This window comes from Erythrolamprus reginae, chromosome 9 (assembly GCF_031021105.1).
Source record: "Erythrolamprus reginae isolate rEryReg1 chromosome 9, rEryReg1.hap1, whole genome shotgun sequence".
NCBI lineage: Eukaryota > Metazoa > Chordata > Lepidosauria > Squamata > Dipsadidae > Erythrolamprus > Erythrolamprus reginae.
The window spans coordinates 7,415,716-7,433,489 of NC_091958.1; the positions used below are offsets into that span (position 1 = coordinate 7,415,716).

At 44.2% G+C, this 17,774-nt stretch overlaps 1 protein-coding gene across 4 annotated transcripts in view; it reads left to right on the forward strand.

The window, feature by feature from the left end:
• ZNF423 (zinc finger protein 423) overlaps window positions 1-17,774 on the forward strand; it is a 330,190-nt gene that overhangs the window by 86,772 nt on the left and 225,644 nt on the right. The window contains exon 1 of one of the 4 annotated variants that reach the window (XM_070760212.1): window positions 246-329. The exons of the other annotated variants lie outside the window; for them this stretch is intronic. Within the exon in view, the coding sequence (XP_070616313.1) occupies window positions 317-329 (13 nt within the window). The 5' untranslated portion in view covers window positions 246-316. Of the gene's footprint in view, window positions 1-245; window positions 330-17,774 lie in introns of those variants that run through there. 4 annotated transcript variants of the gene reach the window in all.

A 17,774-nucleotide genomic window follows, 5' to 3' on the forward strand; every position in this document is an offset into this window, starting at 1 on the left:
ATTTTGTTTTTGCTGGTTAATTTTTTTTTTTCATTTTTGGTAGCACACATTTCGAACGCTCTTCCCGGAGCCTCATTAAACTTGGCTTGTTTGCAAACACAGCTGGCATGTCTCTCTCGCTGTGCTTCAGGCACGGGGAAACTCGGGCGCCTCCTCCCTCCGCTGCCGGCTGACTAAGGGGAAAGGAGCCAACACAGCTTAGTTTGCCTTCACGTAGCCAGCGCTGGAGCAGCCACCAATCTTACGGCTTCGGATGTCCCCGAAGTCTGAGTAACCCGGGGCATGTCCAGATGGCAAGGATTTTTTCCAGACCGGAATGCTGTCTCTGGGTCAGATTGCGATGCCCAGTTGTGTGGGGAGGAGGAGTGAGGGAGCCAATGCTGGACAGCTGCCTGGACCTCAGGAGAGAGAGAGAGGGGAGGGGTTGGGAGGGAGGGAGGGGAGGAGAGAGAGAAAGAGAGAGAAGAGAAGAGAGAGAGAAGAAAAGAAGGAAAGAAGGAAGGAAGGAAGGGGAGGGAGGGAGGGAAGGAAGGAAGGAAGGAAGGAAGGAAGAAAGAAAGAAAGAAAGAAAGAAAGAAAGAAAGAAAGAAAGAAAGAAAGAAAATTCCTGGACTGCAATGTTTTAAATTGGGAATTTGGAGCTCGCATAAAAATTGAATGTCCCTTTATAAACATTAAAATAAAAAAGATGCCCTTTTATTTTGAGGTGCTAGTTTTCTACATAGAGTGATTTCCCTTGTTTTATTTGATGGTATTTAAACCCCCCCTCTCCTTTCCTCCTTCCCCCTCCCTCCCTTCTTTCTCTCACCATCCTTTCTACCTCCCTCCCTTTCTTCTTTCCTTCCTCCCTCCCTTTTCTCCCTTTCCTTCCTTCCTTCCTTCCTTCTTCCTCTCCCTCCCTCCCTCTCTCCCTCCCTCCCCATTTGAAGCAATATACAGGCACTTAGAAGCCAAGGCAAAAAGCCCGTTCTCCTTGTTATTTCTTCATTTGCTAGATGCATTACTTACCTTCTTTTTCTCCAGAAGTTCAGATGGGCTTCCAGGAGGATTCATTTCATCCTGAGCTAACAACCCTGCAAGTTTAGGTTAGACTAAGAAAGACTGAACATCCCTTTCGCTAAACTCCATATTGGAGACCAAAGGACCATACGCTCTACCACCCTAACATTGGATTATTCCTTTAAAAAAACCCTTCACTTCCGCGACTCCACTTTTCCCTCCAGTTACAAAAGCTGCAATTCCCCTTTCCCTTACTTCTCCCCTTTATTTTTTGTTTCCAAACTTGCTGCCTGCGATGACTAAAACAGCTGTCTGGATTTCTTTTCCAGTTCTGTGTTAAAAGTTTTCCTTCTCCATCTCAGTTTTATGAATTCCAGACCAGTAACTCCGGGCCAATTTTTTCCTGCGCCTGTTCTGGGCGTTCTCAGATGAATGCATGTTTATCTTTCTTGAATTTTATTCGGTAGATTCTTTTTAATTAGTGGATAAACCCACAACTAGTGTCATTAACACACACACACAAACACACACACACACACAGTGTGGAAAAGGGTGATCTTTTCGTTCTCAGGTTCCCGCCAAACCTAATAAAATAAATATGGGCAAGACTTCTAAATAGATCCTCTGACCTTCTCCTTCTTTATTTAATGCGCCCGGGGGGAATTTGAATTTAATGGGAAGAGCAGAAGGAGGGTGTGCATAAATTTGTTTTCCTCTAATTCTCCAACCCATCCCATTTTCCTGAGCTAAATCCCTGCCCTAAATTCCCTAAAGGAGACCATATATGTGGTGAGAGGAGTCAACCAGTGGAACAGCTTGCCTGCGGAGGTTGTGAGAGCTCCAACACTCTTTCAAGAGGAGTTAAGATGGCCATTTTTCCAAAATTTATTTATCTTTTTATTTACTTAACAGTGGTACCTCTACTTAAGAACGCCTCTACTTAAGAACTTTTCTAGATAAGAAACGGGTGTTCAAGATTTTTTTGCCTCTTCTTAAGAACCATTTTCTACTTAAGAACCCGAGCCTGGAAAAATTTCCCAGGAAATTTGAGAACGGCATGAAGTCTTGGTCTGTTTCCTGCCATTCCCCCTTTACTCCCAACCATCTTGGGCTTTTCTGGGCTGCCAGAGGAGCCTTTAGGTGGCGCTTAATAGAATAGAATAGAATTTTTATTGGCCAAGTGTGATTGGACACACAAGGAATTTGTCTTGGTGCATATGCTCTCAGCATACATAAAATAAAATATACATTTGTCAAGAATCATATGGTACAACACTTAATGATTGTCATAGGGGTCAAATAAGCAATGAAGAAGCAATATTAATAAAAATCTAAGCAACAAGTTACAGTCATACAGTCAACATGGGAGGAAATGGGTGAAAGAAAGGATGAGAAAAACTAGTAGAATAGAAGTGCAGATTTAGTAGAAAGTCTGACAGTGTTGAGGGAATTATTTGTTTAGTAGAGTGATGGCGTTCGGAAAAAAACTGTTCTTGTGTTTAATTGTCTTGGTGTGCAGTGCTCTGTAGCGACGTTTTGAGGGTAGGAGTTGAAACAATTTGTGTCCAGGATGTGAGGGGTCAGTAAATATTTTCCCTGCTCTCTTTTTGACTCGTGCAGTATATAGATCCTCAATGGAAGGCAGGTTGGCAGCAATTGTTTTTTCTGCAGTTCTGATTCTCCTCTGAAGTCTGTGTCGATCCTGTTGGGTTGCAGCACCAAACCAGACAGTTATAGAGGTGCAGATGACAGACTCAATGATTCCTCTGTAGAACTGTATCAGCAGCTCCTTGGGCAGTTTGAGCTTCCTAAGCTGGCGCAGAAAGAACATTCTTTGTTGTGCTTCTTTGATGATGTTTTTGATGTTTGGTGACCATTTTAGGTCTTGAGATATGATAGAACCTAGAAATTTGAAGGTCTCTACTGTTGATACTGTGTTGTCTAGTATTGTGAGAGGTGGAAGGGTGGAAGGGTTTCTCTTAAAGTCTACCACCATTTCTACGGTTTTGAGTGTGTTCAGTTCTAGATTGTTCTGGTCACACCACAAGGATAGTTGTTCAACTTCCCGTCTGTATACGGATTCATCATTGTCTCGAATGAGTCCGATCACTGTTGTATCATCTGCAAACTTCAGTAGTAATGAGGCTTTGGCAGTCCAGAGCGAACAAAGCATTTTCTTTTCTCTGGGTGCTTGGAGAGGGAATAAACCTCTGCCAGCGCCCAGAGAAAAGAAACGCTCCCTTCGCTCTGGGCAGCGACCTCCTCTTCTTCTTTCTCCTCCTCCTCTCACCCAAATTCCGAGCTTTTACCTCTTTCCTAATGGGTTTGCACGCATTATTTGCTTTTACATTGACTCCTATGGGAAAAATTGCTTCTACTTCCAAACTTTTCTACTTAAGAACCTGGTCACAGAACGAATTAAGGTCTTAAGTAGAGGTACCACTGTACTTACTTACAGTACTTATTTACTTATTTACTTGCCTACTTACTTACTTACTTGTTTGTTTGTTTGACTTCTATGCCCCCCAACCCTGAAGGATTCAAGGTGGCTTACAATAATAATACAATACAATATAAATAGATGCAAGCAATAAAAAAAGAAGTCAAACATTATCAAAGACTAAAACCCCATAATAATAATTAAAAAATGGTGTAATTTATTTATTTATTGGATTTGTATGCCGCCCCTCTCCGGAGACTCGGGGCGGCTAACAGCAACAATAAAACAGTGTACAATAGTAATTCAATACTAAAAAACCCATTAATATAAAAACCAAACATACATACATACATACCATGCATAGAATTGTAAAGGCCTAGGGGGAAAGAGGATCTCAATTCCCCCATGCCTGACGGCAGAGGTGGGTTTTAAGTAGCTTACGAAAGGCAAGGAGGGTGGGGGCAATTCTAATCTCTGGGGGGAGTTGGTTCCAGAGGGCCGGGGCCGCCACAGAGAAGGCTCTTCCCCTGGGTCCCGCCAAGCGGCATTGTTTAGTTGACGGGACCCGGAGAAGATCCACTCTGTGGGACCTAACTGGTCGCTGGGATTCGTGCGGAAGAAGGCGGTCCCTGAGATCATCTGTTGTAGGGAGGTCCCATCCAATTCTAATAAATAAATAAATAAAATAAATACATTATCAAATTAGATAACATCATCAGTGCTCATCATCAACTTTACTTCCTACCCTGTTTCCCCCAAAATAAGACATCCCTTGATAATACAGTGTTCCCTCGGGGGATGCGTTCCGAGATCTTCCGCAAAAGTCGAATTTCCGCGAAGTAGAGATGCGGAAGTAAATGCACCATTTTTGGCTATGGACAGTATCACAAGCCTTCCCTTAACACTTTAAACCTCTAAATTACCACTTCCCATTCCCTTAACAACCATTTACTCACCATTATTACTGGTACTCACCATTGAATAAGACACTTAGTGATCCTGATATTTATAAACATAATTATTTATTAACAATAATTATTTTTTTGTTATTTATTTGCAAAAAATACAAGTTTGGCGATGACATATGATGTCATTGGGTGGGAAAAACTGTGGTATAGGGAAAAAACCGCGAAGTATTTTTTAATTAATATTTTTTGAAAAACCGTGGTATAGGCTATTCGCGAAGTTCGAACCCGTGAAAATCGAGGGAACACTGTAAACCCAGTTGGGCTTTTGAGTGCATGGCAATAATGTTGGGCTGGTGGTATTCCCTCCTGTCTTCAGTTTGACATGGGACCCCACAGTGACACCGAGGGAAGGATGCTAAGCCCCCTTTATACACAACGTACCGGAAGAGGCCATGTGAAGTGTGAATCCTATTCAGATGTTCGACCCTTTCTGATGTTCCACTTCAAAGCCTGGCACCATTTTTGTGTGTGGGTCATTTGTGCCATTTCTACAGCAAACAGCAGCTTCTTCCTTTAGACTCCACAAACTGTGCCACATATTTGAACAGTCAGCTGGCTGGTATCCAGATGATGCCCATATGGTGTTTATCTTTGACTTTGATTTCCTTTGGTTGAATGAAGGGTGTTGTATAAGCGCGGGGTGGACGCGGAATTGTGGAGAGTGAGTGGCGGAGAACCAAGGATTTACTCCCTCTTTCTTCTCCCTGGGGAGGGCGGCGCTGTGTGTAAATTTATTTCCTGCAAAACAAAACAATGACAACAAAAAAGCCCACCATTAAAAAGGTTTTTTTTTAATATATAAAGTCCTTCTTTTTCTTGAATGAGAGCATTTGTTCTTGGCGATAGAAGAAGCCCTTGCCAGTACAAATCAGCATTCTTACAATGTTTGAAAAACATTTTCCTTCCTAGAACTTTTGAACTGAGTGGAATTTTTTTTTTCACAGTTTGCGAGACTAGACTATAAGGGAATTGGTGCGACAAGTTGGCCAATCGCTTTCGGCCATCCTACTGCAACGGGACTTATTTTTAGCATGGCGTGTAAGCTTAGCCCTTGCTTTCTTGCAATAGGGATTAACCTGCGACTTAAATGCAGCCCAATAGAAATATCCTTAAGATGGAAGGTGCGTATCATGGGTGTCCATTAAAAAAAATAGTCCAGTGTTGACAGAGGGTCTCTAGTGAGACTGCGATTCATGCTGGAGAAGGATCCATTGGGGTTTGTGGGTAGCAGTGGAACTCAGCTATAAATGGAGTACTGTCTGTCTGTCTGTCTGTCTGTCTCTATCGATGTAGTCTATCTACCTGCCTGTCATCATCTTTCATCTATCTATCTATCTGTCTGTCTGTCTGTCCGTCCGTCCGTCCGTCCGTCCATCCACCCAACCCACCCACTTACCTACCTACCTACCTAATCTATCTACGTATCTACGTATCTATCTAGTATCTATCTGTCTGTCTGTCTGTCTGTCTGTCTGTCTGTCTGTCTGTCTGTCTGTCTATCTATCTATCTATCTATCTATCTATCTATCTATCTATCTATCTATCTATCTACCTACCTACCTACCTATCTAGTATCTATCTATCTATCTATCTATCTATCTATCTATCTATCTATCTATCCATCCATCCATCCATCCATCCATCCATCCATCCATCCATCCAAAATTTTTTCAAACTTCGGGCAAAGTTCGGGCTTACATGTCACCAGCAGGTTGTAAGGACACCAAGGTGATCACTTCCTGGATTCCATGGAATCCAGGAAGTGATCACCTTGGAGTCCTTAGCAATCTGCTGGTGACATCAAAGCTCCGCCCCCGGAATCTCTTCGTGGGAGGAATTCCCCGTTCGGGTTCGGGTTCGGGTTTGGTTCGGGTTCAGCCAAATTTTGCATAATGTTCGTCCGAACTTGCCGAACCCGAACATCGTTGGGTTCACCCATCACTACTCGTAATGATTGTCATAGGGTACAAATAAGCAATCAGGAAATATAAATCATAAGGATACAAGCCACAAGTTACAGTCATATAGTCATAAGTAGGAGGAGATGGGTGATAGGAACGATGAGAAGATTTAATAGTAGTGCAAACTTAGTAAATAGTTTGACCGTTTTGAGGGAATTATTTGTTTAGCAGAGTGATGGCATTCCAGAAAAAAACTGTTCTTGTGTCTAGTTGTCTTGGTGTGCAGTGCTCTGTAGCGACATTTTGAGGGGAGGAATTGAAACAATTGACGCCAGCAAAGTAACTCCCAAGACTTTCAAAGCGTGTACGGATCGTTACCTCAACAGGATTTGATTTGTTAAAAGTTTCTTTCCTTCGCGTGATCAGCGAACATGAGATGGTTTTCTCCAATCCTGTTTTAATTTTATTTGTAGCTTTGGGTTGCTGGAGGACTTGGCTTACAAACACCGCGGCTTGTTAAATCAGAGTCTCTGGGAATCTGGTTGTGTTTGTTGACTTGCTCCAGGGATCTGCACGCAGGAGTTGAAGGAGAAAGCAGGAAGGTCAAAATGGGGGATTTGCTTCTTTGCCCATTTACGTTTAATTTATGCTGCATGGGGGACTGTGCGGCCTCCAAACATATATTGATGGGAAGATGTTTGTGGCGAGTCTTAAGTCAGTGATGGCAAACCTATTTTTCCTCGGGTGCTAAAGCATGCACCCACACTACTACTACTACTACTACTACTGCTGTTGCTGCTAGTATAATCTTCTTCTTCTTCTTCTTCTTCTTCTTCTTCTTCTTCTTCTTCTTCTTCTTCTTCTTCTCCTCCTCCTCCTCCTCCTCCTCCTCCTCCTTCTTCTCTTTCTTCTTCTTCTTCTTCTCCTCCTCCTCCTTCTTCTCCTCCTCCTCCTCCTCCTTCTCCTTCTTCTCTTTCTTCTTCTTCTTCTTCTCCTCCTCCTCCTTCTTCTTTTCTTTCTTCTTCTTCTCCTCCTCCTTCTTCTCTTTCTTCTTCTCCTTCTTCTCCTTCTCTTTCTTCTCCTCCTCCTCCTTCTTCTCTTTCTTCTTCTCCTCCTCCTCCTTCTCCTTCTTCTTCTTCTCTTTCTTCTTCTCTCTCTTCTCCTCCTCCTCCTTCTTCTTCTCCTTCTTCTCCTTCTTCTCCTTCTTCTCCTTCTTCTCCTTCTTCTCCTTCTTCTCCTTCTTCTCCTTCTTCTCCTTCTTCTCCTTCTTCTCCTTCTTCTCCTTCTCCTCCTTCTCCTCCTTCTCCTCCTTCTCCTCCTTCTCCTCCTTCTCCTCCTTCTCCTCCTTCTCCTCCTTCTCCTCCTTCTCCTCCTTCTCCTCCTTCTCCTCCTTCTCCTCCTTCTCCTCCTTCTCCTCCTTCTCCTTCTTCTCTCCTTCTTCCCCTTCTCCCCCTTCTTCTCCTTCTTCTCCTTCTCCTTTTTCTCCTCCTCCTCCTCCTCCACCTCTTCCTCTGCCTCTCTTGCAGAGAGTCTGATTTCTCCCATCCATCTGATGTCTCCATGTGGCTCATGAAAGCTTCCAACATCTGCTGAGGTGGTTATTCCAGTTTGGAAAATTCTTAGAGAGAATACCTACGGCGTTTCATAATTCTTGGACACTTGCTTACACCAACACTGGAGCCTGTGCTGGAGGCTTCCCTCCTTTCATAGCGTTGCTTACGTTATTATCTAGAGTTTACAGACTGCTAAAATTACCCGAAGAAGATGTAGATTTTAGGTCACAGCGATTGTGAAACCTCGTTATAAATTGGATAGCAAGATGAGATGGTTCTGAAGTCCTTCGGGAAGAAATGGCTCCTCTGCGTATCGTTTTGAACTTCGGTTTCGTTCAAGTCATGGACAGGTCTGGTGATTAAAGGTGCTTTTTCAGGAGGCAACTGTACCTCTCCTCTTTTTCTTTGCTTCCACTTCTGATCCAAAAAACTTCTTCAGCTCTTAACTGGATGGTGGGAGAATGGAAAGATTTGTAGGTCTTGTACAGCTGGTCATTTGCATTCTTTTAGAGCATCGTTGAGGCCGCTTGGAGGCCTTATCTTGTTTCCTCGGGGTCACCTGAGTAGGCATGTCAGTTATTATTATTATTATTATTATTATTATTAATAATAATAATAATAATAATAATAATAATAATAATAATATCTCCGAGACCGCCTTTTGCCGCACGAATCCCAGCGGCCGATTAGGTCCCACAGATTGGGCCTTCTCCGGGTCCCGTCAACTAAACAATGTCAGTTGGTGGGTCCCAGGGGAAGAGCTTTCTCTGTGGCGGCCCCGGCCCTCTGGAACCAACTCCCCCCAGAGATTAGAACTGCCCCTACTCTCCTTGCCTTTCGTAAGCTCCTTAAAACCCACCTTTGTCGTCAGGCATGGGGGAACTGAGACATCTCCCCCGGGCATATACAATTTATGAATGGTATGTTTGTATGTATGTTTGATTAGTAAATGGGTTTTTTAAATATTTTAAACTACAATTTAGATTTGTTATGAATTTTTTAATTCTGTTGTGAGCCGCCCCGAGACTGCGGAGAGGGGCGGCATACAAATCTAAATAATAAAATAATAAATAAATAAAAATAAAAATATTATTATTATTATTATTTATTAGATTTGTATGCCGCCCCTCTCCAAAGTCTCCAGGCAGCTCACAACAATAGTAAAAACAATGTCAAAGAACAAATCTAATATTAAAAAGAAACCCATATAAAACTCCTCATTTTAAACCAAACAACACATACATACCAATCATAAAATATAAAAGCCTAGGGAGGTGTCTCAGTTCCCCCATGTCTGGCAATATAGGTGGGTCTTGAGTAATTTACGAAAGACAAGGAGGGTGGGAGCAGTTCTGATCTCCGGGAGGAGTTGATTCCAGAGGGCTGGGGCCACCACAGAGAAGGCTCTTCTGGGGCCCGCCAAACGACATTGTTTTGTCGACGGGACCAGGAGAAGGCCAATTCTGTGGGACTTTATCGGCCACTGGGATTCGTGCGGTAGCAGGTGGTTCTGGAGATACTCTGGTCCAGTGCCATGAAGGGCTTTAAAGGTCATAACCAATACTTTGAATTGTGACCGGAAATTGATCGGCAGCCAGTGCAGGCCACAGAGTGTTGTAGAAACGTGGGCGAATCTAGGAAACCCCAGTTGATGAGGGCCACGTGTTTATTTATTTATTTATTTTATTTCATTAATTGGGTTTGGATGCTGCCTTTCTCCAAGGACTTGGGGCGATTTTGGAAGTTCTCTGAAGTTCCAAACATGTTGGAGATGGTTACTTCTGGTTACTTCTGCAGGATGTATGATTATGTCCATTTAAAATTTTTAATTTATATTAAAAAAAAATTAATTTTAAATTTTGTTTTTTACAATTTAAATGTTTTAAAAACTTTTTTAAAATAGATTTTTTAAAAAAAACAATATTATTATTTTTTTTAAAAGGGAGGACTGTTTCCTTCAGCTTAATGGCAGGCCTCTGTGAACTTGAGATAGCAGCCTTTTACAAAAAAACCTACAGGTATTCCTCGACTTATGGCCACTATTGAGCCCAACATTTCTGCTGCTAAGCAAGACATTTTTATTCTGCTGCTAAGCAAGACATTTTGTCTACGGAGAGGGGCGGCATACAAGTTTAATAAATAATAATAATAATAATCTTGTCTGAGTCTGCTGGAGAAGGGTGGCTTAGAAATTTAAATAAATTAATTAATAAACAAACAAACAAACAAACAAATATTCATTCATTCATTCATTCATTCATTTATTAGATTTGTATACCGCCGCTCTCCGCAGACTCGGGGCGGCTAACAAAACAGCATATAATCTAATGTTTAATAATTAAAAAACCCTTATTAAAACCAAACATACACACAAACATACCATGCATAAATTGTATAGGCCTAGGGGGAAGGGATATCTCAATTCCCCCATGCCTGACGACAGAGGTGGGTTTTAAGAAGCTTACGAAAGGCAAGGAGGGTGGCGGCAATCCTAATCTCCGCGGGGAGCTGGTTCCAGAGGGTCGGGGCCACCACAGAGAAGGCTCTTCCCCTGGGTCCCGCCAAACAACATTGTTTAGTCGACGGGACCCGGAGCAGGCCAACTCTGTGGGACCTAACTGGTCGCTGGGATTCGTGCGGCAGAAGGCGGTCCCGGAGATAAGTGAGCCCCATTTTATGACCTTTCTTGCTTCTCTTCTCTCCTCTCCTCTCCTCTCCTCTCCTCTCTTCTCTTCTCTTCTCTATCTCATTTCTACAGAGCTTTAGAAGTATGGGTCATTTTTTGATTATTTTTTTTGATACATTTTCCGGGATATTTTCTTTCACCTGATCTGGAATAACACCAAACAACTCTGACTCCACAAGTTCTCTCAGAGTTCACGTCAAAACTGTGAAATATGTCCTCCAGGCCACCCCATCATGTAGAATACTTACAGAGAGCCCTCAATATCTTTCCATTGAATTCTTTTTCTTTCTTTTTGCTTTTTTAAGGCATGGATGGAGATTTTTTTTTTTAAAAAAAATATATCCTACAATCCGATTAATCCCGTTCCGTCGGCGTCCATTTTTTCCCTCTCTCTCTCTCTCTCTCCCCCTCGAGCGCCCAGGCCAGCTAGAGAGAACAGCGATCGCCTGCCAAGTCTCGGAGAGATAGTTTTACTTCCCTCTGAATTTTCTACAGTTCCATTTATTCCCTCTGAGATCAGATTGCATTCTGCTCTCCTTTGTGCATCCAGCTGTCTTTGCAAATCTGGAAGGTATCGGCATGGGGTGGGAGAGGCGTCCAATCGGCTTGCTGGAAAGGTTGAGCCTCAAGGAAGCCAACTGGAGAGGGTTTTTCCACCGAGGTCTTATTCTGTTGGGGAGGCCGACTTCAAAACAAACGTCCTAGGATTCAGAAATATCAGTTGACTAATTCTTCGGTGAGTTTGGCACGGTTTCCTTTTCGAAGAGGAGGCCAAGTGGGAGCTTGTCAATAATGGTGATGATGCCATACCTTATTTACTTATGTTTATAAATCCCCCCCACCAGGGAAGAGAGTTTATGAGCAGCAGACATGCTCAAATATTATACAGTGGTACCTCTACCTAAGAACCCCTCTACTTAAGAACTTTTCTAGATAAGGGTCTTCAAATTTTTTTTGGCCTCTTCTCTTCTACTTACAAATCCGAGCCTCCGAAACTGTAACAGGAAAAGGCAGGGAGAAGCCTCCATGGGGCCTTTCTGGGAATCTCCTGGGAGGAAACAGGGCCGGAAAAGGTGGGGAGAAGCCTCTGTGGGGCCTCTCTAGGAATCTCCTGGGAGGAAACATGGCCGGAAAAGGCAGGGATAAGCCTCCGAGGGGCCTCTCTAGGAATCTCCTGGGAGGAAACGGGGCCAGAAAAGGCAGGGAGAAGCCTCCGAGGGGCCTCTCTAGGAATCTCCTGGGAGGAAACAGGGCCGGAAAGGCGTCTTCTCTTCTACTTACAAACCCGAGCCTCCAAAACTGTAACTGGAAAAGGCAGGGAGAAGGCTCCATGGGGCCTCTCTAGGAATCTCCTGGGAGGAAACAGGGCCGAAAAAGGTGGGGAGAAGGCTCCGAGGGGCCTCTCTAGGAATCTCCTGGTAGGAAACAGGGCCAGAAAAGGCAGGGAGAAGCCTCCATGGGGGCTCTTTAGGAATCTCCTGGGAGGAAACAGGGCCGGAAAAGGTGAGGAGAAGCCTCCATGGGGCCTCTCTAGGAATCTCCCGGGAGGAAACAGGGCCTCCACCCTCCCCGTGGTTTCCCCAATCGGACGCATTATTTGCTTTTACATTGATTCCTATGGGAAAAATTGCTTCTTCTTACAAACTTTTCTACTTAAGATCCTGGTCACGGAATGAATTAAGTTCGTAAGTAGAGGTGCCACTATATTATGGTGAGCAACACACCTAACAAAAATACATGCCCAAATATTATATCCCGAACTACAAGGATATGTAGCAGAACGATGAGATCTTCATGGCTAGCTTGGGGATTATTAACAAGGAAGAAGGATCTGTGCTTTCCCCCCACAAAAAATGGCAAGAGCCACAGAGAAGGCCTATAAACACCAGTCCAGGTGGAGCTGAAACATCTGTGAGACAGTTGTTAGAGTGGTTTCTTTGGAAGAACATATTATCTGGATTCCTATAAAAGAGATTAGGAAGAAACATAAATTTTTCAGGTGGTTGTGTAGGAAATGACTGGGATGAGGCTGAAGGTAGGGTCAAATATGTCATCAGTTTGGAATTGTTATGTTATAGCAATAGCATTTAGACTTATATACTGCTTCACAGTGCTTTACAGCCCCCTCTAAGCGGTTTACAGAGAGTAAGCATATTGCCCCCAACAATCTGGGTCCTCATTTTACTGTCTTATGTCTTATTTTGGGGAAAACAGGATAGATATTAGAGTTTATTTTATTTTATTTATTTATTCATTTGTCCAATACACAAATACATAGGAAGAAAAATAGACATGTAGTAATATATATAAGGATAAAGTGAACTTAGAGGAGAGGATATATGAAAGAAAGAAAATATATATGATAAGTGAGAGAAAGGAAAGACAATTGGACAGGGGACGAAAGGCACACCAGTGCACCTATGTACGCCCCTTACTGGCCTCTTAGGAACCTGGAGAGGTCAATCGTGGAGAGTCTAAGGGAGAAGTGTTGGGGGTTAGGGGTTGACACAATTGAGTCCGGTAATGAGTTCCACGCTTCGATAACTCGATTGTTGAAATCATATTTTTTACAGTCAAGTTTGGAGCGGTTCGTATTAAGTTTGAATCTGTTGCGTGCTCTTGTGTTGTTGCGGTTGAAGCTGAAGTAGTCATTGACCGGTAGGACGTTGCAGCATATGATCTTGTGGGCAATACTCAAATCGTGTTTTAGGCGCTGTAGTTCTAAGCTTTCTAGGCCCAGGATTGTTAGTCTATTTTCGTAGGATATTCTGTTCCGAGTTAGCATATCCTTCCCCTAAGATATCTCTTTCAACTCTGAGTTGCAAAGATTCTCCTTTATTGGTATCTCTTTCTTCGTTGTATTGGCTGTTTTCTGGTTCTTACTCTCCCCCATTTAATTCTTCTTACATTCACAGTGGCTTCCTCGTCTTTCATTTTTGCCCAACTCCTTTTCATTCTTGGGGGAAATGTGACAATATTTGCAGAAAATATTTCTTTTCTTCAGAACGGAGCGTGGACATGAATTTTGCCCGGCACTTTGTCAGAAATCTAAGGAGGACTAAAATTCGGCATCTGTCCTTTGTGGTTGATTGGCGCATAGGATGGTTCACACTAACTGACTTTGCTACCAACTTTTTTGACAATACATTTTTCTATTAAAGGCAATGCGTCCCTGTTGAAATGTTTGATCTTGAGAAGCTTCCTCTCTAATACAGCTGTGTTGTGAAATTACTCTACACCTTGTACCCTATGACAGTGATGGTGAACCTATGGCATGGGTGCCACAGGTGGCACACAGAGCCATATCTGCTGGCGCGTGAGCTCTCTACATGGGGCTCCATCTGAAAAGTGTTCAGAAACTTCAGATCATGCAGAACGCGGCCGCACAGAGGTCCCACAGAGCTGGCCTTCTCCAGGTCCTGTCGTTCGGCGGGCTCCAGGGGAAGAGCCTTCTCTGTGGCAGCCCCGGCCCTCTGGAATCAACTCCCCCCAGAGATTAGAACTGCCCCCACACTCCTTGTCTTTCGTAAATTACTCAAGACCCATCTAGGTTTAGGTTTAGGTTTATTGGATTTATATGCCGCCCCTCTCCGCAAAATCTATACCGCCAGGCATGGTGGAGTTGAGACACCTTTCCCCCAGGCTTTTTAAAAATATATTTATGTTTGTGTATGTATATGTTGTTTCCTTTTTTAAATATGATAGGGTTTTATGTGCTTTTTAATATTAGATTTGTTTTCGCTGGAATATTGTTTTTATTATTGTTGTGAGCCGCCCCGAGTCTTCGGAGAGGGGCGGCACACAAATCTAATAAATTGAATTGAATTGTTGCCCTAGTTCAGCTCCAACGTGCATGTGCTGGCCAGCTGATTTTTGGCTTACACAGAGGCTCTGGGAGGGCGTTTTTGGCTTCCAGAGAGCCTCTAGGGCAGGGGTCGGGAACCTATGGCTCGCGAGCCAGATATGGCTCTTTTGATGGCCGTATCTGGCTCGCAGACAGGGCTCCTAGCACTGAGCTCCCGCTCGCAGCTGTCCCCTGGCTCCTGCTCGATGCCACGGTTTTCGGCGCTGTCCTGCTGGGCCCCAAAGACGGAAGGCAGGAAGAAGGAGAGCTCCATTCTTCTCGCCTTTTTCCCGCCTTCCGTCTTTGGGGCACAGCAGGACAGCGCCGAAAACCGCGGCATCGAGCAGAAGCCGGGGGACAGCTGCGAGCGGGAGCCCCAGGAGGGAAGTACCGGCAGCGCCCCGCCCAGCTGAAGCTTCACTGGCGTCGGCGGCAAATGTCCTTTGTGGCCCGGTGGGAGGGGGGGCTGCAGCGGCCGCAGGCAGTCGCAGGGAGATGGCGGCGGCGAGAGGGAGCTCCAGCTGGGCTGGGGGTTCGGGGGGGCCATGAACGCCGCCCGGAGCCAATGGCTTCTTTTGGGCTTACTTGAATTCCTGCTGCTGGTAAGCGCGCGCGGGTGGCCGGGTGGGAAGGGCGAGGCGCGAGGGGGAGGCAAGTGGAGAAGCGGAGAGAGAGAGAAGTGGACCAAAAGAAAGAAAAGGGAAAGAGAGGGAGGGAAAGAGAAATGGAGAGGAAGGAAGGAGGGAGGGAGGGGAGGGAGGGAGAGAAGGAAGGAAGAGAAAGGAGGGTAGAAAGAGAGGGAGAGAGAGAGGAGAGAGAAAGGAAGAGGAGAGATAGAAAGGAAGAGAGAGAAAGAAAGAGGGATAGAAAGAGAGAGAGAGTGAGAGATGCTCAGTGAGCCTTTCTTTGAAGTTGCCTTTCTTTCTTTCTCTCTTTCTCTTTCTCTCTTGCTCTCTTGCTCTTTCATTCTTTTTTCTTTCTCTTGCTTTCTTTCTTTCTCTTTCTTTCTCTCCTTCCTTCCCTCCTTCCATTTCTTTCATTCCCCCTCTCTATTTTTATTTCTCTTTCATTCTTTCTTTCTCTCTTTCTTGCTTTCTTTCTTGCTCTTTTTCTTTCTTTTACCTTCCCTTCCTCTATTTCTTCTTTTCTTTCTCCTTCCTACCTTCTTCCCTCCCTCCCTTCCTTCAGTCCTTCCTCTCTTACTCTCCCCTTTCATAAGTTTCCTTGCTTCCTTCCTCTGTTCCTGTCCCTTCCCCCTTTCTTTCTTTCTTTCTTTCTTTCTTTCTTTCCTTCCTTCCTTCCCTCCATTTCTTGCTTTCCTTCTCCTTCCTCCCTTGTTTCCTCCCTCATTCCCTTCTTTCACTCCTTCTTCTCTTACTCTCCCCTTTCACACCTTTCCTTGCTTTCTTTGCACCCTTCCTCTGTTCCTGTCCCTTCCCTCTTTCCTTCCTTCCCACCCTCCATCCATTCATTCACCCATTCCTCTCTTGATCGCCCCTTTTACCATTCCTTCCTTCCTTCCTTCCGATGTGGGCCTGGGCCAGCAGAGTAGTTTGCTTTTGCACCCCGTCTCGAGCTCCCTTGGTGCCAACCCGGCCCTCCCCACTTCAGAGAGAAGGGGGAGAAAGAGAGAGAGAGAAAGAGAAAGAGAGAGATAAAAAGAGAAAGATAGAGGGAGGGAGAGAAAGAGATAGAAAGAGACAAAGAGAGGGGGAGAGAAAGAGAGAGAGAAAGAAAGAAAGAGAGAAAGGGAGATACGTACGGCTCTCGCGGAATTATATTTCAAAATATGTGGCGTTTACGGCTCTCTTAGCCAAAAAGGTTCCTGACCCCTGCTCTAGGGGGACGGAGGAGGGTGTTTTAACCCCCCCTGGCTCCAGGGAAGCCTTTGGGGCCTGGGGAGGGCAAAACACGAGCCTACTGGGCCCACCAGAAGTTGGGAAACAGGCCGTTTCCAGCCTCCAGAGGACCAATGGAGAGTGGGGAAAGATGTTTTCGCTCTCTCCAGACATTGAATTATGGGTTTGGGCTCTCACGCATGTGCGACAGTGCACGGCCACGCTTTTTCGGTGCCATTACTGCCCTATGACAATCATTAAGTGTTACCACATGATTCTTGACAAATGTAGCTTTTCTTTTATGCAGATATTATTATTATTATTATTATTATTATTATTATTATTATTATTATTAATTAGATTTGTATGCCGCCCCTCTCCGTGGACTCGGGGCGGCTCACAACACAATAAAACAATTCATAACAAATCTAATAATATACAATTTAAAATTTAAAATAGTTTAAAAAAAACCATTTTTAAGCAGACATACCTACAAACATACCATACATAAATTATATAGGCCCGGGGGAAATATCTCAATTCCCCCATGCCTGACGACAAAGGTGGGTTTTGAGAAGTTTACGAAAGGCAAGGAGGGTAGGAGCAGTTCTAATCTCTGGGGGGAGCTGGTTCCAGAGAGTCGGGGCTGCCACAGAGAAGGCTCTTCCCCTGGGGCCCGCCAACCGACATTGTTTAGTGGACGGGACCCGGAGAAGGCCGACTCTGTGAGACCTAATCGGTCGCTGGGATTCGTGCAGCAGAAGGCGGTCTCGGAGATATTCTGGTCCGATGCCATGAAGGGCTTTATAGGTCATAACCAACACTTTGAATTGTGCCCTGAAAGTCTTATGCACTTACATATGCACTGAAAGACAAATTCCTTGGGTGCCCAATCACACTTGGCCAATAAAGAATTCTATTCTACTCTACTCTACTCTACTCTACTCTACTCTACTCTACTCTACTCTACTCTACTCTACTCTACTCTACTCTACTCTAGATTCTGCAGAAAATAGAACTTTCCTTACTGGGTTTTTGTATTCTCCAAGCACTGTGGGGGGCATTTGCCCTGCTCCGTTGAGCCAGGATTAAAATTGAAAATCAGGAGAGATCTTTCTAAATTAAATAACAGCTGGGAGCATCATAGCTATGGCCATGATTGTGTGTTAGGAAGATTGAAGAGTTCAGGATGCTTCTCTGTTATCCTTGCCTTGTTTTGTTCTACTGCCTGTTTTAATTATTCGGGTTTTTTTTTAAAAGTCTGAAATCTTTGGCTGAGCTTAAAAAGTGAAGTTGGATCAGACCTGGATGGTCCTTAAATGGAATGCCCAGGGAAGTCAATAAGACGTCTTGGAAGGAGACAGTCATGGATAACGGTTGTGTTGTTGCTGCCAGAGTCAACATAGAAACATAGAAGATTGACGGCAGAAAAAGACGTCATGGTCCATCTAGTCTGCCCTTATACTATTTTCTGTATTTTATCTTAGGATGGATATATGTTTATCCCAGGCATGTTTAAATTCAGTTACTGTGGATTGACCAACC